The sequence below is a fragment of the Loxodonta africana genome, chromosome 8 (assembly GCF_030014295.1).
Source record: "Loxodonta africana isolate mLoxAfr1 chromosome 8, mLoxAfr1.hap2, whole genome shotgun sequence".
Classification (NCBI taxonomy): Eukaryota; Metazoa; Chordata; class Mammalia; order Proboscidea; family Elephantidae; genus Loxodonta; species Loxodonta africana.
Window position 1 is genome coordinate 5823515 of NC_087349.1, and position 22538 is coordinate 5846052.

Consider the following 22538-nt stretch of genomic DNA (forward strand, 5'->3'; position numbering starts at 1 on the left):
AAAGGGTGTCTGGAGCCCATATACTCGGAGTTTCTCCAGTCAGGCCAGTAATCTGGTCTTTTTTTGTGAGTTAGAATTTTGTTCTAGATTTTTCTCCAGCTCTGTCTGGGACCTTCTACTGTGATCCCTGTCAGAGCAGTCGGTGGCCGTAGCAGGGCACCATCCACTCCTTCACCCGCCCAGATTGTTTTAGAGCAAATTCCTGACGTTGCATCATTTCATTCATAAATATAGTACATCTCTAGATAATGAGGACTGATTAGGAAATGCAAACAGAACTATTGGCACATTTTTTTTTTTTAATTGGCATTTTTTTCTGGTCAAAGCAGTTTTTTTTTTTTTTTTAAGAGTATTTCTTAACTGTTCTTTTATTTGCATATCTCTATACTTTTTTTTTTTTTATACTTATCTCTGGAAACTCTGGTGGCGTAGGGGTTAAGAGCTACGGCTGCTAACCAAAAAAGGGTCAGCAGTTCGAATCCACCAGTAGCTCCTTGGAAACCCTATGGCGCAGTTCTACACTGTCCTGTAGGGTCGCTATGAGTCAGAATCAACTCAATGGCAGCGGTTACGCTTATCTCTGGAGCCCTGGTGTCAAAGAGCTCAGCTGCTAAACAAAAGGCCAGCAATTCAAATCCACCAGGAGCTCCTTGGAAACCCGAGAGGGCAGTTCTACTCTGTCCTATAGAGTTACTATAATTTGGAATTGGTATACTTATCTATCAGATCAATTGGGTTATTCTATTTTTTGTGTCTTGTTTTTACATACTTGATCTAAAATAAGAGAATTATTTAAAAAAATTGTTTCATACTCCTATGATTTTGGAATTGAATGTGGCTTTTATATATTTCGAAGTTATATTTTAGATATATAAAAACTCATTTTTTTATTTGTACATTTTTATCAGTATAAAATACCCTTCTTTCTCCTTTGAACTCGATTTTGTTTGATATTATAATTACTACTCCGTCTCTTTTTTGTTTTGTGTCTTTGCTGATCCTTTTATTCTGTCCTTCTTGGTCTTTGTTTTTAAGATGTATCTCTTAGCATAAATTTGATTTTTTTTTTTTTTTTGGCGTAATCAAAAAGCCTGTGTCATTTACTTGGAAATATAATCCATTTGTATAATTGAGAAAATTGATTTGCTTGTTATAGTTGCTATCATCTTCTTTCACTTTTTGTAGTTATGCTTTCTTGTTGCTTCTTTTTAAATTTTCTTTTACTGGCTTTTGCTCAGTTGGTTGGGTTTCTTCCCTCTCCCCCTTGCTGTTTAGAAATTACATATAATTGTTCTATTCTTCTTGTATTTATCTTTACTTTTAACCAAGCTTCTTAATGAAAAATATTTTCACACTTACAGAAAAGTCGTGAGAATAATGCCATCATCACCATATTCATCTAGATTCCCCAGCAGTTAACACTCTGCTGTATATGGTGTCTAAACACACACACTCACAGAGAGATTTTTTTGCCTAACCATTTGTGAGTAACCTGTAGACACCAGGACACTTCACGCCTAAATATTCAGCAGTTGTCTCTTAGGAACAAGGGCATTCTCCCACATGACCGCAATACATTCATCACACTCACAAAATTTAGCATTGATACAGTGCTATCATCTAATGTCCATATGCAGATTTCCCTAGTTGTCCCAACAATGTCTTTTATAGATTTTTTTTTTTAAATATAGGCTCCAATAAATACCAGCATTACATTTTTTTCAGTGTACTTTAATCAAAATAGTTCCCAGCTTTTTTTGTTTTCCAGTTCAGTTGTTTGGAAGAATGCCCCTTGATTTAGATTTGCCTAGTTTCTCATGATTACACTCAGTTCAGACATTTTTGGCAAAAATACCACGTAGATGTTGTATCTGTCACCACGGTATACAAGATTAAATTGAAAAAAGTGTTTTAATTCTTAAAATAAGGAGTTCTGTTTATAAATTTCTTACAATTAATTTGCTACAATTGAAGTCTGTGAAGAGGTGGGTTACCACATTTTAAATTAATGTATCCAGTGGGGAAGGGTCCCTCTTCTTTGATTTTCTGGGAGATTTCAGGTAGGGTTGGTATTATTTTAAATTGGGAGGCACACGAGGTCAATCTGTCCTATTATTGGTGATGTTGAAATTGGTCTTTTAGTTAAGCTGGAGCTTGCCAGATCTTCCCATTATAGTCATACGTTTTTAACTAATTGGATCTGTGGTGTGATCACTTGAGTCTGTATGGATATCTAGTCCCCCAACCACCATTCACGCAGTGATTCTAGCATCCACTGAGGATCTAGGCCTGAGGCAGTATTACAAAAAAGGCGGTGACAAAATGGTTATAAAATGGTTCTTTCATTGCTTTTACCACTTGGATAAATCCTTTCTTCAAGACTCATCTCAAGTGTAACCTCCTCCAAAAACCTCCTCTGCCCCCATTCTGATACAGGTCCCCTGCCCTGTGCCCCCACTGTAACCTGAGGCCTTAGCGCTGAGGGCTTATAGCACTCGAAGTGTGGACTTAAGGGTTTCTCCCAGACGTCATTGGCGTCCTTCTGGGAACAAGAGCTTTTCCTCCCCACTCCCAAAACACTTGTTCGTTTTGTGGCTGATTTAAATTTTGTTTTCTTATCATGGATCCATACTTAGGAATCTTTTTTTTTTTTTTTTAATCAAATGTGTTGGAATTCATTTATAGTCAGTATTTTTGAAGGTCTAATTGTTCCAAATTTGGCATGTGAAAGCCCCATTAAGCTGTCTTCTGAGTCCTTTGACACACCCCCATCAATGTTTGCAGTTAGTCCTTAAATTCTGAAATGACAAGATTTATCTTGTACCTTTCCTGTCCAAGCCATTTCTTCAGGGAATCCTAGTTCTGTATAATAAAACCCAAAAATCAAACCCATTGCCGTCAAGTCGATTCTGATTAATAGTGACCCTATAGGACAGAGTAGAACTGATCCATAGAGTTTCTAGGGAGCACCTGGTGGATTTGAACTGCCAACCTTTTAGTTAGCAGCTGTAGCACTTAACTAGGGTTTCCAGTTCCTTATAATGGTGAATGATATTTAGAAACCACGATCTAGGTGTGCTCATTGCATCTAGAGTGGCATTATTTCCAGATTCCTCAGAAGACCAAGTCAGGAAATATGAATATATGTATGTATATATGTATATGTATATAAACCCTGGTGGCATAGTGATTAAGAGCTATGGCTGCTAACCAAAGAGTTGGCAGTTCAAATCTATCAGGTGCTCCTTGGAAACCCTATGGGACAGTTCTACTCCGTCCTATAGGATCACTATGAATTGGAATCTACTCAACAGCAACGGTTTTAGTTTTGGTTTATATAAAGATGTTTGTGTATATATATATGTATGTGTATGTGTATATATGGCTATATATGAAAATATACAAACACACATATATATGTTATTGTTAGTTGTCGTTGAGTTGATTCTGACTCATGGTAACTCCATGTGTGTCAGAGTAGAACTTTGCTCCACAGGGTTTTCAAGGCTGTGACCTTTAGGAAGCAGATTGCCAGGCCTGTCTTCTGAGGTGCCTCTGGGTGGGTTCAAACCACCAGCTTTCAGCTAGTAGTTGAGAATTTGACAGTTTCTGCCACCCAGGGACTATATTTATATGTTAATAAATACATACCGATACCCCCAATTTTAATCCAAAACCACAGGGTTCTTCTCTATCACCCGTTCCACATTTGTATCTTCTTTCTCCCATAATGAGATTCCTGGTTTCCAACACCCTTCGATATTTACTCAGTTCTACAAACCAAAAAACTCATTGCTGTTGAGTTAATTCTGACTCATAGTGACTCTATAGGACAAGTAGGACTGCCCCATAGGGTTTCCAGTGTTGTAAATGTTTACAGAAGCAGATTGCCGCATCTTTCTCCTGTCAAACGGCTGGTGGGTTTGAACCACCAACCTTCCAGTTAACAACCAAACACTTAACCACTGCACCACCATGGCTCCTTACTAGAGTACACACAAAACAGCTCCGTGTTTGCTGTACCTATACAGCACTAACAACAAACTTACTAAGTTCAAGATCTTTGCAGTTCTTCTTGTCTTCAGAATATACTGCACTGAGCATGTGAAGTCGTGAGTACTGAGTTCAAAAGTCACTTGGAACATACTTTTTTCATTTGGTTTGTTTTTGTTCCATGTGGGTGTTTCCCCATTATTACTGATTTAATTTTATTTTTTGAATGCATAAACTATTAGCATGGCTACAACAGCAGAAAATACATTCTTTTCAAGTGCACATGGAACATGCATGAAGATAGATCACATGCCAGGCCATGAAATGATATGGAGTATGTTCTGACCGTAATGGAATTAAATTGGAAGTCAGTGGTACAAACACATCTGGAAAATAGCTAAATATTTCTAAATTTAAAAACACACTTTTAAATACTCCATAGATCAAAGAAGAAATTACAAAAGAAATGAGAAAATATTCTGAACTGAATAAAAATAAAAACACATCATATCAAAATTTGTGGAATGCAACTAAAGCAGTGCCTAGAGAGAACTTTATACTTTTTAAGGCTCATATAAGGACAGAAGAAAAGTTTAAACTCAATGGCCCATGTACGCTAACAAAGAAAAATAAAATTAAACCAAAAATAAGAAGGAAGAAGAAAATCGTAAAAGACAGAAATTGGTGAAATAGAAAGAAAAACAGAGAAATTCAGTAAAGCCAAAAGCTCGTTCGGTGAAAAAAGTAATAAAAGTGATAAAAATCTAGGTAGACTGATCGTGAGAAAAAGAGAGAAGACACAAATTATACATTTCAGGAATGAAAAATGGGAAATTACTAGAGACCCTACAGATATTAGAAGGGGATAATAAGCAAATATTAACGACAGCTTTATGCCAATGAATTCTAATTTAGATAAAACAGACAAATTTCCTGACAGACACACATTGCCAGAATTGACTCATGAGAAACAGAAAATGCATAGTAAGTAAATTCAGGCATAATGAAAAATATACCAACACTAAATGTGATGTGATATCCAGGTTTGAATCTCAATAAAGGGGAAAAAAAAAGATGTTAGTGAAAGATCTAAAGTCTGGAGTTTACTTAGCAGTATTATACCAACTTACTAGTTTTGACAAATATACTATATTTGTATAACATGTTTACATTATGGGAAGTTGGGCAAAAGGTACACAGGAAGTCCTGTACTATAATTGCAACTTATCTATAAATCTTATTTCAGAAAAAAAAAATTATTAAAAAAAATCAACAGAGGAAACTCCAGGCCCAGAAAGGTCCACTAATGAATTTTATCAAACATTCAAGGAAAAAATAATATCAACCTACATGAAATCTCCCAGAAAATCGAAGAGGAGGGACCCTCCCCCACTGGATGCATTAATTTAAAATGCAGTAACCCACCCCTTCACAGACTTTATTTGTAGAAAATGAGTTGCGAGAAATTCATAAACAGAACTCCTTATCATAAGAATTAAAACACATTTTTCTGTTTAATCTTGTATGCATAGTTAAAATACTAAAATAAAAAAACAAAAATTAAGTATAGAATGTCCAAGATGCTGCAAGGGAAGTATTAATGTCGCAAAACTAAAACATTCTGGCTGGCCTGGCCAATGGCTTCTGTCTCGGTTTAGGCAGATGACCATAGGAAGCAAGGTTGTGGTCACTGTGCTGTTTGGCAAGCCTGGGGTCAGGTTTGTGTGATGGTAATGGTTAGTGCTTGAAGGAGCTGGAGACTCATCTAGTGGGGAGATCCCGTGACCTTTAGGAGAGGGTTATACTTGCTAAGAGGTTGACAGTGTTGCCATCAGTCAGTTAGAGTTCTGCCAGCCACAAACAGGGTGAACATACTGTGTGTTCTTCAGGGGTTCACCTGCCTTTGACCATCTAATCGCCACAGCTTTATCAAACAAGAGTGGCATAACCAGCTCTGGGAGGTCACTCTGCATCCCCACACTGTAATCCCACTAGGGGTCCCCCAGAGTTGAGGCCAGCCAGCCCTCCTGCCCTACCTTGCGCCCCACTCTTGGTTCTCCACTGACTTTATTTGTAGAAAATTACTGAGAAATTTATAAACAAGACTCCTTATAAGAATGAAGCCACATTTTCCCACTCAGTTCTTTATATCATGCATAAAGGGCTGAAATAAACATGAATTAAATTCAGAATATTTAAGATATATTGTTGTTTGTAGTGGCTGTCAAGTCGCTGGGACTCATGCTGACCCCATGCACAACAGAACTAAATGCTGCCCAGTCCCAAACCAGCCCCATGATCAGCTGTGGATCAGACAGTGTCCCACTGTGGTCTATAGGGTCTTCATTGGCTGAATTTTGGAAGTAGATTTAAGATACAGCATTAAGTAAGCACAGCACGGCTGCCTTTTTATGTGGGGATTTCATGTGGAGAATTTATTCTCTGAGACTGACCAGAGCAACATTAGTGCCAGGACCCTGTCCTCCTTCAACAAGTCTCTCTGCCCACTGAGATCAGATCTGCCCACTTGGTTCTCAGCTCCCCTGCAGGAGCTAAAAATACACTCAAGTCAATTCCAAATCATGGCAACTCCATGCATTAGAGTGGAACTGTTCCACAGGGTTTTCAAGCCTGTGACCTTTCAGAAGCATATCACCAGGCCTTTCTTATGAGGCACCTCTGGGTGGGTTCAAACTGCCAACCTTTTTGCTAGTAGTCGAGCACTTAACTGTTTGATCCACTCCTTCACACACGCAGCACTTACTGCATGCGTCCTGTTCTGAGGGCTTCATGCCGAGGGACCCCTCTGACAGGGAGCACTCTTGTCTTTTCCAGCTGTGAAGATGACCTCTCTGAGGACAGAGAGGAACTCCTGCATGGGATCTCGGAGCTGGACATCACCAATTCAGACTGCTTCCCGTCGCAGCTGCTGGTGCACGGGGCGCTGGCCTTCCCGCTGGGGCTGGACTCCTACCACGGCTGTGTCATCGCAGCTGCCCGCTACGGCCGGGGCCGCGTGGTGGTGACTGGCCACAAGGTGTTGTTCACAGTGAGCAAGCTGGGCCCCTTCCTGCTGAATGCCGTGCGCTGGCTGGACGCTGGCCGCCGGGGCAAGATCGTGGTGCAGACGGAGCTGCGGGCACTGAGCGGCCTGCTGGCGGTCGGGGGCATTGACGCCAGCATTGAGCCCCAGCTGACCAGTGACGCCAGCGTCTACTGCTTCGAGCCTGTGAGCGACGTGGACGTCAAGGAGCTGCAGGAGTTCGTGGCAGAGGGCGGGGGCCTCTTCGTGGGCGCCCAGGCCTGGTGGTGGGCCTTCAAGAACCCGGGCGTGTCCCCTCTGGCGAGGTTCCCGGGGAACCTCCTCCTCAACCCCTTTGGCATCAGCATCACCAGCCAGAGTCTGAACCCTGGGCCCTTCCGCACACCGAAAGCAGGCATCAGGACCTACCACTTCCGCTCTACCCTGGCCGAGTTCCAGGTCATCATGGGCCGGAAGAGAGGCAATGTGGAGAAGGGCTGGCTGGCCAAGCTGGGCCCGGATGGAGCAGCCTTCCTGCAGATCCCTGCTGAGGAGATCCCCGCCTACACGTCCGTGCACCGGCTCCTGAGGAAGCTGCTCAGCCGATACCGGCTGCCCGTGGCCACTCGCGAGAACCCCGTCATCAACGACTGCTGCCGGGGCGCCATGCTCTCACTGGCCACTGGCCTGGCCCACTCAGGGAGTGACCTCTCCCTGCTCGTCCCAGAAATCGAGGACGTCTACAGCAGCCCCTACCTGCGCCCGTCAGAGTCCCCCATCACTGTGGAGGTCAACTGCACCAACCCAGGTGTGCAGTCAGGGTGGGGGCTTGGCATTGTGGGTGTGAGGAGGGTGTGGCGACCACAGCAGGTCAGGGATTTGATGGCATCCAAGGCTATCCACATCCTTTGCCAGGTGTTTTCAAGAAGACAGGGGTGGGAACCTTAGGTGATGTTGGGCGTGAAGAGTCGGGCCACATGGGTGGGAGAAAAGAGATGTGCAGAGGCCCCAAGGGGTTGTGGCAACATGCACGGACATGGGGCCATGGAGAGAGGGAGTCGGCCCTTCCTGTGCTTTTGGCAAACCAAGAAAAGTCGCCATGGAGTTGACTGATTCATGGTGACCCCACATGTGTCAGAGTAGAACTGCGCTGCACAGGGTTTTCAATGGCTGATTTTTGGGAAGTAGATCACCAGGCCTTTCTTTCAAGATGCCTCTGGGTAGACTTAAACTTCCACACTTTTGGAGCACTTACCTGTTTGTGCTAACCAGGAACCCTGTGTACTTTTGGCAGGCACCAGGTACTGCTGGATGGGCACCGGGCTTTACATACCTGCCAGGCAGATCATAGAGGTCTCCCTGCCTGAGTCGGCTACCTCCGCCGACCTCAAGGTAAGGCCACGTCCATCTCACCAAGATACTGGCACTCCTGCTTTCCCACCTTGTGTCTGATTTGATCCTCCTAGAAACCCTGCAGGGATTCAGGGCAGGTCTTTTTATCCCCATTTTACAGACAAGGGAGCTAAGTGCAGAAGAGCTCACTGACGTGAGTGTCTAGAGCTGACACACATCAGGACCCAGGACTCAGACCTAGCCAGCATCCAGCTCTGAGCCTTGTGCCTGTGACTTCGGTCCTAGTGTGGGGAGACCTAGCCAGCATCCGGCTCTGAGCCTTGTGCCTGTGACTTAGGTCCTAGCGTGGGGAGTCACAGGGACCCTAGCACCCAGCAAGTGCTCCCTACACTCAGCCCACTCTGAGGTCCATATGCACCTCCTGTTGTAGCCTCAGGCCCTTCTGACTCTGCCTCCTTCCCCAGCCCACCTGAAGGCTGTTCCTGGGTGGCCTGGCCCACCTTCAGCTCACACACACACTCAAATACACATACACACACACTCACGAAGACTCATATTCTCACACACACACATTCATACTCACATGCTCACATACACACACATTCTCACACACATAATAAGTCCACTCACGCATGCACACTCACACGCACAAACTCACACATGCACAAACACACACCATTGGTACATTACGTTTCTGCCTGCTCTATTCCTCCTGGGGGTCTTTAGGATGGTTAGGGTCTGTTCTATGCCTGGATCTGTCTGGGAGCTTGTTTAGCATAAGCCCAGGAAAACAATCACGGACTCTAAGGACTAGGGGACCCTTTCCCTCTGATAAGAGAGGGCCCAGGAGGAAGGAGAAGGAGAACTGACCCTGTACCCCTTCAGCCTTCTCATGCCTCCCCTGGGCCTTCTCCCAAATCAGCACCAGGCAAGGTCCCCTCCGCCCATCCCCCGTGCCAGAGTCACTGCAGCAGAATAGACAACCTAAGATCTCACCTGCAGCAAAGACACCAGAGGACCCTGTGGGGCCTGCCCTCCTAGTGTTAGCCTCAGGGGTGACACCTGGTGCCCTCACCTGAGTGTCTTATAAGGACCCACCATGGGGCTGCTGTGTCCCTTAGGGGTATTGACACATGATCTTCAGGCCAATGGCCTCATGGACTGAGAGTTTCCTGGGTCCACACACAGCCCGCAGGGTGGGGGGGCAGCCCCTGACCTTCCTGGGCGCCCACTTCCGGGCTACCCCTCCATACCCCCGCCATGGTAACCCTGCTCCTCCACCCGGGTGGGCTGTCTCCACTCAGATCCAGATCGGCTGCCACACTGATGACTTGACCAGGGCCAGCAAGCTCTTCCGTGCACCACTCGTGATCAACCGCTGCTGCCTAGACAAGCCGACCAAGTCCATCACTTGCCTCTGGGGTGGCCTGCTCTACATCATCGTGCCCCAGAGCTGCAAGCTGGGCCCCGTGCCCATCACCATCAAGGGGGCCGTGCACGCCCCCTACTACAAGCTGGGTGAGCGGAGCTTGGAGCTCAGGTGCTCTAGAGATGAGGGGACAAGGAGGGGCGGGGCTGTTGGTGTGGGAGGAGAGAGACAGGCCTGGGTGGAGGGGAGGATGGCGGGTGTCCTGAGCTTCAGCCTGCGGGCCTAGGAGATGAAGACCAAGCCACACTCCTCGAGAGAAAGAACAGAGGAGGGATATGGTGGCCGGGACCTTGGTGCTGTCCTCCTGGGGTGCAGCCTGCATGTTCGCCCCAAGGGGTCTGGGAGAGTGAGTTTCAAGCCCGTGACCTCTGTTCCAGGGGAGACATCCCAGGAGGAGTGGAAGAGGCGCATCCAGGAGAACCCAGGTCCCTGGGGGGAGCTGGCAACAGACAACATCATCCTGACCCTGCCCACTGCTAACCTGCGCACCCTAGAGAACCCCGAGCCCCTGCTGCGTCTCTGGGACGAGGTGATGGCAGCCGTGGCCAGGCTTGGTGCCGAGCCCTTCCCCTTGCGCCTGCCGCAGAGGATCGTGGCCGACGTGCAGATCTCAGTGGGTGGGTTCCTCTGGGCGACCCTGTGCATGCTGCCTGAGGGCCTTCCCTTGGCCCGTACCATGTGGGTGGGTGCCTCTGGGGACCCTGTGCACGCTGCCTGAGGGCCTTCCCTTGGTCTGCACCACGTGGGTGGGTGCCTCTGAGGACCCTGCGCACGCTGTCTGAGGGCCTTCCCTTGGTCCATACCATGTGGGTGGGTGCCTCTGGGGACCCTGTGCACACTGCCTGAGGTTCTTCCTTTGGCCCACACCATGTGGGTGGGTGCCCCATGGGGTCCCTGTGCACTCTGCCTGAAGGCCTTCACTTGGTCCACACCATGTGGGTGGGTGCCCTGTGGGGATCCTTGGTCCACATTGTGTGGGTGGATGCCCCTGAGGGACTCTGTGCACACTGCCCAGGGGCCTCCCCTTAGCCCACAGCCAGGGAGCGAGCAGCCAGTAGGGTAAAAGACATACCAGATGCAGGCTTTACTATTCAAATGGGAAGGGAAGAAATTTATGTTTAAAGAAAGAGATGACTACATAAGCCTGCATGTCAAGAGGTATTGTCACACAGTGGGACCAGTGCAGAAAATGCCGTATCTGGGATGCCGTCCATCCGGGCATCCAAGAAAAAAGGAAGCATGGTGTGGGGCCTCCACCTAGGTGTTGGGAGAGGGAATTGGACAGCTTTGAGAAGACACTGAACGAAGAGCTCTTCCGTAAGGGCTGAGTAGTCTACAACTGAGGGAAGTATGGAGTTTAAGGAGACCCGCGGAAATTTCCATAGATCCTAGCTTTCTTGGCCCACATGGCTGGTCACTATTAAGCAGTGTTGATGTGGCAGCTGTGTATCAAAGAGTTCTGAATTTAGAGGCGAGGCCACGGAGATACAGGTTCTCTTGGATGTTCCTTGGTCAAAGAGGGTGGCCGCTAGTCAGGCTCAGGCCTTTCATAGCCTACCTCACACCTCATAGCCACACTTTTCCTGGTCAGAGAGAAGATGGAGGGCTGCCCCAGAAGGAGAGACGAAGTAAGGCCAGATTTGCACAGCCCTCTGAGCAGCGTGGATGCTGGAAGCCCTCTGGGGCTGCTGGCCCAGAGGTGAGCCTCGCAGATGGGTGGGAGCACCCTGACCCTGTCTTTTTCTCCCCTAGGCTGGATGCATGCAGGGTACCCCATCATGTGCCACCTGGAGTCGGTGCAGGAACTCATCAATGAGAAGCTTATCAGGACCAAAGGGCTGTGGGGCCCGGTGCACGAGCTGGGCCGCAACCAGCAGCGGCAGGAGTGGGAGTTCCCCCCGCACACCATTGAGGCCACCTGCAACCTGTGGTGTGTGTACGTGCATGAGACGGTCCTGGGCATCCCCCGTGGCCGTGCCAACATCGCCCTGTGGCCTCCCGTTCGGGAGAAAAGGGTCAGAATCTACCTGGGCAAGGGCCCCAACATAAAGAACTGGAACGCATGGACGGCGCTGGAAACGTACCTCCAGGTACTGAGTGAAAGCAGGGGTGGTGGGACCCCCCAGCGAGCAGGGGCTGCCAGAGCAGCATTGGTATGTGATACGTAGTAACCTTGTCTCCTGCCCCAGTCACGGGAGCCCCTGATGTGGACCAAGTGGGACCATGATATCTCTCAGATCATCAAAAAATATTCAAACCCATTGCTGCCGTTGAGTCAATTCTGACTCATGGTGACCCCATGTATTACTGAGCAAACTGTTCTCCGTAACCTTTTCTTAGCTGTAATCTTAACAGAAGCAGATCACCAGGCCTTTCGTCCATGGTGCCGCTGGGTGGATTTGAACTGCCAACCTTTAGGTTAATAGTCAAACTGCGGGATGCAGGGACCTCTCGGATCATCGCTCTGCTTAACTCTAATGTGGACTTACTGGTTCGGCCCCACCCTCCACCTGGGGTTTAGAAGAGACATGAGAGTGAGAGAAAGCACCAAGCAAGGTTGAAAAGGGTGGAGAGAGATGTGGTCCTTTAAATAGAGTTGGTATGTCAGACTTGAAGTCAGACATACCGAAGACTGAAGTCAAACTCGACCACTTAGTAGCCATCTGCAACCAAACCCATCCCTCACACACTTCCTTCAGTATAACTTCTCCTGTGACTTGGCTGTGCCTCAGTTTCCACCTCACAGAGGCAATCCACGGTTCCTCACTGGCCCAGACAAGGAGACTGCCTTTGCCCTACATGGCCATCAGTGCCCCCATTCCCACCCCAGCCCCTGGGTCAGTGTTCACTCACAGGGAGAGCTTCATGCATGGAGTCTGGAGCTCAGGCTCAGGCCAGGCATGGTCCACCGGGACCTTCCACCTGCTTGAGCCCCTCCCTGCTCAGCCACTGTCTGCAGATGATAGCGAGATGGCTGGGGAGCCACCGTGTTAACATCGTTCCTCAGACTCCTACGCTCGGGGACAGAAGCTGTTAATCTGTGAAGTGAAGTGGAAGCTGCTCTGGGGGACCATGAGGCTCCTAATCCTGGCTCACTTGGGAGTAGTTCCAGTGGCCCTGGGATGGCCCCCTTTTCTCAAATTATGACTGCCTCTTAACTCTAGCTACACAGACTGTATATGCAAGAGACCCAGGTTCGATTCCTGGTCAGTGCACCTCATGCGCAGCCACCCCTCATCTGTCGTTGGACGCCTGTGTGTTGCTATGATGCTGAACAGGTTTCAGCAGAGCTTCCAGACTAAGATAGGCTAGGAAGAAAGACCTGGAGATCTACTTCTGAAAATCAGCCAGTAAAAACCCTGTGGGTCACAAGGGTCCAATCCCACTGTGCATGGGGTCACCATGAGTCAGGAGCTGCCTCCATGGGTGCTGTAGACGGTAACTTCTACCTGACGTGTTTTTCCCTAAGGCCTAGACCTGGGATTGGTAGAGATTTCATTATGGCAGGATAGGGTGGGAGTTTCCCGGTTGTTGGGGTTTAACTTTGAAACTGTTAGAGATAAGGCTTTCTAATTCTTGTGTAATCTCTGAGCACTGCCTGATGGTCTGGTAAAATATATGAGTAATGGTATTGGTAGTAAATACTGATAACAATCATTGTGATTATCACCAAAGCCATCATGTTTGAGCACCTAGTTTAAGCCAAAGTATGATGTCCCTGGAGAAGGACATCATGCTTGGTAAAGTGGAGGGTCAGCGAAAAAGAGGAAGACCCTCAAGGAGATGGATTGCCCCAGTGGCTACAACAATGGGCTCAAGCATAACAAGAATTATGAGGATGGCGCAGGACCAGGCAGTGTTTTGTTCCGTTGTACATAGAGTCACTATGAGTTGGAATTGACTCGATGGCACCTAACAACAACAGTTTGAACCAAGCTCTATGTTAGCCTCGAAGCCCCTTCTAAAATGAGGATGTGGGGACGGAGGCCTGCGGCTCTCAGATAAGGCAAAGCCGAGAGAGTCACTCATAGATGTGAGGTGAATGTCTAAGGGTTAAATATTGGACCTGTATGTTGTTGTGGATAGTCAGTCTCCTGTTACAGGCCAGGTATCTCATGCTGCACCTCCTGTATTCTTCCTCCAGCTACAAGAGGATTCAACATGTTACATGTGCATATTGTAGCATTTGTTGGTCTCTTCCTGCAGCCATGAGTCTCATTCTGCCCCTCCTGTCTTCTCCCTCCAGCTACAAGAGGCCTTTGGCTGGGAGCCATTCATCCGCCTCTTCACCGAGTACAGGAACCAGACCAACCTGCCCACAGACAACGTTGACAAAATGAACCTGTGGGTCAAGATGTTCTCCCACCAAGTGCAGAAGAACCTGGTGCCTTTCTTCGAGGCCTGGGCCTGGCCCATCCAGAAAGAAGTGGCTACCAGCCTGGCCTACCTGCCGGAGTGGAAGGAAAATATTATGAAATTGTACCTCCTCACCCAGATGTAAGGAGTACCCATCCAGGTGGCAGGTAGAGAGGTCTGGGGAGGCAGGCAGAGATGGAATCACATCTCTGCTCCGTCTCCTAGGGCTCTGGCCTTGTCCACAGCTCATTGCCCCAGATCTCGCTCCCTAGTCTGTCTCCAGGAGGTGGGTTAGGAATACTGCAAAGGGGGCATCAGATTTCTCAGAAATAGGTGCCTGTGTCTGAGTCTTTTCCCTCTGCTCTCCGCCCTCAGGCCCTTGGCCCTGAATGGCTCTGTCCTGAAGCCCTGTCCTGAGGGCTCTGGCACCTGCTTTCGTGTCAGCCTTGATTCTCTGTCATAGGCCGCAGAAGAGGGTGGTTCTCATCCTCACAGCCTGAGCATTCTTTCCAGGCTTTGATTTCTGGTCATTTGTTCCCAAAGCCTGACCATAGAACTAATGGGAACACAAATTCACCCTAATACCCTGACAGCTCCCTGATGACTCACATGTCCTGTGTTTGGGTAGCTTTCAAACAGTTGGAAACCAGACTGGTGTAGTGGAAGGGGTCCAGGATTAGGGTTAGCTATTGGGAAAGTCATTTGATCTCAGTATTCCCGTTTCCTTGTGTGTGGAATGGGGATAAATGCCTTGGCCTCACAGGGTCTTTCAGAAGACTCTGAGGAAAATCTTGGAATGGCTTGTGAACCACACAGTGGATACACATCTAGGAGATGGTTCCACTTGAAGCTGGCCCACAGAGTAACGAGCCTCCTTTCCCAGTCTCTCCACACAGCTTAGGGGCAAGGTTATTGGTGCTGGCAGCAGACTCCCTGCATCCAAATCCTGGTTCTTTCGCCTGCTAGTTGTATGACCCTGGGTAGGTTCCTTAACTTCTCTCTGACTCAGCTCTTCATCTATAAAATGGGATCGATTCCTAGGGTTATTATGAGGATTAAATCCTATAATACCTCTAAAAGTGATCAGAACCTGGCGGTTAGTAGTCATTAAGAAAAAATATCAGCTCCTGTTATTATTATCTAACTCAGTATTACTTTAGAGCTACACTTCACTTTCAGATGGCACTTTCAGATGCGATTGTAATTAATACTACCCCACCCCACATTTTAGACACCAGCCTTTGAAAGAATCTGGGACATTGCTTTATGGGTCTAAAGAAATGGTTCTAAATTCACGATAAGGTTATGAAAGCTACTTGGGTCTTTTTATTCAACTCCATCAGGTCACATTCTTTCTTTGAATAAATCAAGAGCGGAAGTCACTTGACAAGCCCAAACAGTCCCACAGGGTGTTTGTCCTTTGCAAAGAGTAAGCATCCAATTTATGATGGTGTTTTATTTCCATGGTCACGTAGAATCTATCACTGTCAAGACTTACTCACCAGTTGAGTAGCTGACCCCACTTCTATTTAATTACCACAAATTCACATGTTTTCTTCTAATGTTATTCAGAACTGTCCCATTTTTTTGTAGTTGTAACCAGAGTTGGGTCTCTGGGATTAATGTTGTGTGCACCCAACCAGCTTTCCTTTAGCTCACTTCTTTTTTCTTAGTTATTGGAAGATGCTATTTTATTTTCTTTATGGAATTGAGTGGATACATACACAATAAGAAGTGACCTAGGTAATGTCTTTCTTTGGATTCTTTTATCGTGTCTTAATGCTAGAATTATTTTTCCTTATATCATCAATGTCCATTGTCTAGGTGCTTTGAACATAGGATATGTTCAGTAAAGTGTGTGTTGACTATTCATTCCACATTTAAAATAAAAAACCAGTTGCCATCAAATTGACTCCAACTCATGGCAACCTCATGTGTGTCAGAGTAGAACCGTGCTCCATAGGGTTTTCAGTGACTTGATTTTTCAGAAATAGACCCCAGACCTTTCCTCAGAGGAGCCCTTGGGTGGACTTGAACCTCCAACATTTCAGTTAGCAACTGAGTGTGTTAGCCTTTTGTACCACCCTGGGACTTCATTTAAAACAATTGCTCTTAATTATGACGTGTTGAGTATGTACCAAGTATTGCACTGGGTCCTTTATATAGATTGTTTCATTTAATCTTGACAATAATTTTATGCAGTGGGAATTATTATTATCTCCATTTTATGAATGAAGAGCTGAAGTTAATAAAGATTAAATAAATTGCCTAAGGTTGCATTGCTAGTAAGTGGTAGATATGCGATTTGGCCCCAGACACTCTGATTACAAAATGAGTGTCCTTAACTACAGTGCTTTGAATGGCCGAATAAATGAGTAAATAAAGAAACCACCCAGAAGACAGAAGGACCTGAATGCCCCTACTTGCCAGGGCTTTGGCTTCTTCTAGAAGCTTTACCCCTCATCTAATTTATCAGAGCAGAAATGCACTTTGTTTATCTCAATGTGAGACCAGAGGAAAGACTTTGAGGTAGGCTCCTGAAGTTCCTCCTAACAGACCATGCCAGCATGAGCTATTTAGCATCACCCCAGCTGTCTAGGTTCTGGGTTATTCGGGTCTCAGCCATTCTCCCTAGGGCACCATGACAGCATTCTACTTGTTTATTGGATTTTGAATGATGGGCTGTTTTGGTAAAGTGCCTGACCCCTAAAGTCCCAGACATTGCATGTTCTCAGACAGGAAATTAGACCCTCAGTCTTTCAGGATATCTGTACTTTTAATCCATTTTCAGCAGTATAGATGGGGATCTTTTAAAAATGTAAAGCTATCCCTGTTGCTCCCCTGTCTAAAAGCCAGCAGTGGGACTTCCAATTTAAAATGATGGACTGAACATTTGTGTTTACCTCCCTTCCCTCCCTAGGCCCCACTGAAATTGAAGTCAAGAAATTCAAAAGAGGATGGATACATCTCAGCAAAGAAAACAGAAGGGATTTGGATATAAGTGGAGAAGATCTCAACATTTCTGGAAGAGAGAAAGTGGATGAAGCATGATAATGAAAGAAAGAGAAGAGATACCTTTCGGCCAGAATATAAGCTCATCTGAACCTATGAACCCCGAAGAGCCTTGAGTACCTGATAATTCTGTTGACTAAAGAAGGATGCCAGTTGTAAAGTTGTACCCCATCCCATTCTTACCCCACTCTTGTGTATACAATACAGGCAGGCCACTATTGGTACCAGTCAAAATGATTTTTTGTTTTTAATAAAGAAATTGAATAAAATACCTGAGGAGAGGTAGGTGTTGGTGCTTCAGAATGAAATTCAATTATTCATGAAGTTAGGGGCCTCCTAACTCAGTTAATTCTCTCCTGACATTTGAGACCCCTACTCAAGTGCCCAGTGCTTCCATCTATAGAAGTAGCATACTAGAGACACAGAACTAACCACACAATTACAGAGAAAACCCATACCAACCACCTACAAAAGTCAACGGTTTCAGTCATTCTTAAATGTGAACAGTCAGCCAGAAATTCCCAGACATAGGGGTGGATGTAAGGGAAATAACCAGGTAGAGTTAGGAGTTTGAAGAATAAGATAAACTCTAGAGGAGACATAGTCAATGCAGAAAAAAAAAAAAAAACTTAAAATTCTAATTGTATCTTCATAGAGATTTGAGATGTATTTGTGAAATGAAAACAGGACGCTTCAAAGAAAGGAAAAACTCAGAATAAAAAGAGCCTTTTGAAAATAAATGAGACTCCCAAAAATATCCAGTAGACAGGCTGAAAAATAAAGTTGAGGGACTCGCCCAAGATACAGAGCAAAAAGAAAATAAGAAGAAAGGAAAGAGACACAGACTATCGATATCTAACTGTCAGGAGTTCCTGAAAGAACAAATATAGGTGAAGAAAAAAAAAGGAAAAGCATTGAAGAACAGAAAGACATAAATCTCCAGTTTGAAAAGATCCAATACAATCTACATCTAGATACAATCTTGTGAAATTTTGGAACTTTAAAGATAGAATATATTACAAGTGCCCGGCAAGGGGGAAAAAAAAGGCAACAAAAAATGGTACCATAACTAGCTCAATTAAAAAGGAACAAGAAATAGATTGGCAGCAGATTTTTTATCAGCAGTACTAAATGCTAAAAGTCAATGGAACAATGTCTTAAAATATTTTATGGGAAGTGTTTTTGTACCCAGAATTCCATAACAAGCCAACCTGTCAAGAGTAAAATCAAAATAAATACATTTTCTGGCATGCCAATTTTCAGAAAGTTACCTCCCTTGCCCCCATGCTGAGAAAGTACCTTGAGGAAATTGTCCAGCAAAATGAGGATGAAAACCAGAAAAGAGGAAGGAATGGGGATCCAGAAGACAATGGCGCTCACTGAGAATGCCTTGTTCTAGAGCAACAGTTATCAACAGACCCATCTCAGATGAAGAGTGCACAGTCTTGGACTCTGGGAAGAAGGTGTGTTCCTTGGCAAAGATAGTATCATTGAGAGTCTGGATTGTTGGGAATGTGAAAGACACACATTATTCCTTAGCCAACAACAACAACAACAAAAAGACAAAAGTATCTCGAGAAATTCAGATGTAATTATGAAGCAAGATAAAACGGAGCATGATTTTGAGTTACCCATGGAGTGTAAGAAGAGACTGGATTTGGCATTGGTGGTGGGTACATTCTCTGTCAAGTGGCACAGGCATCAGGGCATTAAGTGTGTAGGAAGAAAATATCCTAGCCTTGACTAGGCTTTCAGTAAATAGTATCTACATAACCATGATAATGATAATGTAGATACGATTTATTGATAATTAGAAAAAGTATGAAAGGCTTAGTTTTTGGCTCAGAACAGAAAATGAAAATAATGCTGACAAAATAAGGAAAAAGAAAGCAGAAATAGGTTGAAAGTTAATTGGTGGAAGAGGGAAGGAAGAGTAGGGCTACTTATATCTTCAAAGTGAGAATGAAGAGATAAGGTCTACAGTTAATGGAAGAAGAACTTAAGGATTAGTATATTGTTCAAAGTTATAAATTAAACCAACAGAAGTATTAAAAAATGATGTATCTTTTAAAAATTTGGAGAAGGAGATGGAAAGGAAAGGTGGGGAGAGTGTAAGTTAAATCCTTATCTTTTGTAATGGGGTATTATTGAAGACTGTCAAGAGCTGAGAAGTTGAGAAATTATTGTTCAAACATATTATTTAAAGTTAGGAAGTTAGTTACCAGAAGTTTAAAAATAGAAATCGTTAAAACGCTTTGCCTGTAGGACTAGAGTTCAAAAGAGTGGGGTGGGAAACCGTGTTTTTCGTTTTCGGTCGTGTACTATTTAATTTTGTACCTTGTGCATGTATTCCTTTGAAAAAAATTTTTAATAAACTCAAATAAAAATTCTTCAGTGGCTTCATATTGACTGGGATACAGTCCAGCCAAGCCCTTAACATGGCTAACCAGGCCCCAACTGTTTGGATCCATCTGATGGGTCCAGGCTCATCCTATCTCCCCATTATTCTAGTTCTAGCCACGCTACATATCACCCAACTATCCAAACATGCTTCACCATCTTTTGTTTCTACAGGTGTTCTTTCCAAGAAACAAAGCCCGCCCCTACCTCACCAGGCATCTAGTGATTAAGCTCACCGTCTAGTAGGTTTCCAGTATTTGTTGAGTTAATGAATGCCTACCAGGGCTTTGGATGAACATTTCCAACTAGTATTCTTCCCCAAGAAGGCCTATGATATTTGTCCCTGGTTAGAGAAACATTTCAAGAAGGACCATAAACTTGACCATAAGCTTTCCTGCACGCCTGTTCATTCGACGCTTGAATAAGTTTTAGTCTTAAAAAACTACTCATCTTCATCTGCACCATACTTGAACTCAGAAATATGTTTAAGAAATACGTACATATTTCTTAAAAAATTGTTTCCATGAACTGCCTAAATTTTGACATAAATTCACTTTGGCACACTGCCAAAATTATTTAGTGTAGTATGAGGACTGAGATAGTGCCCCAAATGAGGGAAAATACCCAACATTGTTGCTGTTGTTAGGTGCTGTTCAGTTGACTCCGATGCATAGAAACTTTATGTATAACAGAATGAAATGACCCAACTTAAAATAAATCAAGGGGCCCAGAACATGGAGAAGATGAGTGAAGAGACCCCACAGATGTAGAGATGACCGCCCCCCCAACCCCGAGCACACCAACAGTCCAGGGCCACCTGTGAGGGGTCTGTGCCGTCAACAGGAGCCAAGAACCTGAAAGAGGTCATAAACCTTCCCCCATCCTCCACCAAGATAGAGGTGGACGTGAGGGGCAACACCAGCTTTTTTTTTAAACAGAGAAGTTTTGTTTTTGGTGCCTGAGTAGCCATGGAGCCAGACTGCTGCAAAGGAAACAGAAATAAGCCTTAATTAAGGCTTTTGACATTTCAAAAGCTCAGTTGTGGGCTAACTCGGCTGCCCTGGCTCCCAGATGGCTGCAGTCTCCAGTACAAAACCAAACTTTCTGTCTGGCCTGGAGATGGGAGAAGAGGGTTAGAAAGAGGAGGCCCCTCCCTTGTTTCTTACTGGAGGAAGAGAGTTTCAGCATGGATATCTCTGGAGCGGCAGTGATGGCTCCAATACATCTGTGGTTGGAATGCTTCCGGCTCCCACCACCACGATCCAAACAGAGAAAATTTGCTTATGGGAGGAGGGTACTAGGCCCAGATTAACTTCATGAATACACCCCAGGAGAATAGGAACACTTTCATAACTCTGAATTAGGGCTGGCCATCTGTCAAGAGAAGTAGCAAGCTCTAGCTTCATTGCTTTAAATGAAGAAGCAGGCAAGAACCTGCCCTTGGAGAAAGGACATGCTATAATCTGAGTAAAAGTTATCATAAATGTAATAAAGAAACATAAATACTCTCAAGTTAATGGGTTTGCTCTTTACTCCTACTACAACATGATTTTAATAATAAACTTGAGCGTCTTAATGTTACCAGATATAACAGTACTTGTGTTAGCCTGGGCCCTCCAAGAAGCAGAAGCCAAAACAGGATTAGGTGTGCAAGCTATGGATGTATTAGGGGAAATGACTGAGGGCAAATGGAGAAGTCAGAGAGGGTCGGGGAAGTCTTCAAACCTGCATCACGTGAAGGAGAGAGGGAAGAAGGAAAGTATCCCTGCAGGGCAGGTCCAAGAAAGCTTTGGTAAGACCAGTGGGGGTCCTGAAGCCAGTCACCCATCAGAAGATCCCCCTCCTCCCAAGAACGGTCTGCCTTGAATCCCTGCCGCAATCTCTGGAGAACCCCCGAAAGTGCGGCCTTGGCCCCAGCATAGTGTTGTATTTCAGAGTCCAGCAGCTGGGGCCATCTGTCTGTCAACACACCCCGCCCGCTCCCTGCAATTGGAGTTGAGAGAGGAGCGTTTTCATGGCTACCACGGTGCTTCTTCTCAAAACAGCTGTAGACACCTGTTCTGGGTCATCTTAAATAGTAAATTCATAAACCTCCCCAGTGACTCATACCAGTAAATGCACAGAGGTGCATTCATCCATCTCGAAGCCCAAATTAGCGTGTGCTAATCCTTTCCAAATTCTTATGGGAGAAAGAAGACCATTATGGGTAAGAATCTACAGGGCTGCACTGAATTAAACTTAGAACTAAAAACCACCGAAGGAGGCCGGTGACTATGAATGCTGGCTCCTGGGATGCATACTTGTGAATAACTCTGCAAACCGAAGTGACTGCAGGGCCTGTCCTCTATTTAAAAAACGGACTATTTCAATAACAAACCTGATTTGTAAATGCTGCAGAATGAAGTATCATATTGTTTATGTATATTCATGACATCAGACCCAGAAAGAACCTATCACTATGGTGAGCATGCTCGAATTTCGGCTTTCACTAGTACACATCTGCCCTTGGGACTGGAAATGACTTCATCTTCCTGTGAACCTCTTAGAGAAAAGCAGAATGTCTGAACAAAACTGGGATTTGGTTAGAAATAACCACAGTGTTACTGCATGGCGTTTCTTAAAAACCTTCCAAACGTCTCTTTAGAATTGACACTGTAGTCCCTATTAACAAGGTTCAGCCATGATGGACATGTTGTCTTTCTCAAATCAAGATTTTCACTGTTAGAGCTCTATGCTTTGGGATATGACAGATCCTCACATTTAATGCCCTCAGCTCCTGCTTGCACACAGGCATCAGACACTGTCCAAAGCTAAGATTTTTGTATCACCTCTGTAAGTTCTTTGATCCCTTGATCAGAAATAATTGTTTCTGCCTTTCTGTCCCCTTGCACTTAATTTGTAGGCAATTTCAGTTCTTATATCCACTGATATGATCACCGTTTTCATGTCCACTCTTCTCTCTACAGGGTGATC

General features: G+C 45.3%; 1 protein-coding gene across 4 annotated transcripts in view; it reads left to right on the forward strand.

The window, feature by feature from the left end:
* The window catches only part of TCAF1 (TRPM8 channel associated factor 1), a 57798-nt gene extending 38243 nt beyond the window's left edge, over positions 1 to 19555 (forward strand). For 3 of the 4 annotated variants that reach the window (XM_064289604.1, XM_003420545.4, XM_023539577.2), the window contains exons 3-9: positions 6829 to 7823; positions 8310 to 8407; positions 9673 to 9886; positions 10175 to 10414; positions 11550 to 11887; positions 14044 to 14294; positions 17074 to 19555. In XM_064289604.1, coding sequence (XP_064145674.1) covers positions 6829 to 7823; positions 8310 to 8407; positions 9673 to 9886; positions 10175 to 10414; positions 11550 to 11887; positions 14044 to 14294; positions 17074 to 17083 — 2146 coding nt within the window. In that variant the 3' untranslated portion in view covers positions 17084 to 19555. Of the gene's footprint in view, positions 1 to 6828; positions 7824 to 8309; positions 8408 to 9672; positions 9887 to 10174; positions 10415 to 11549; positions 11888 to 14043; positions 14321 to 17073 lie in introns of all 4 variants that reach the window. The other variant, XM_010600125.3, reaches the window with a different exon arrangement.
* Positions 19556 to 22538: the final 2983 nt, after the last annotated feature.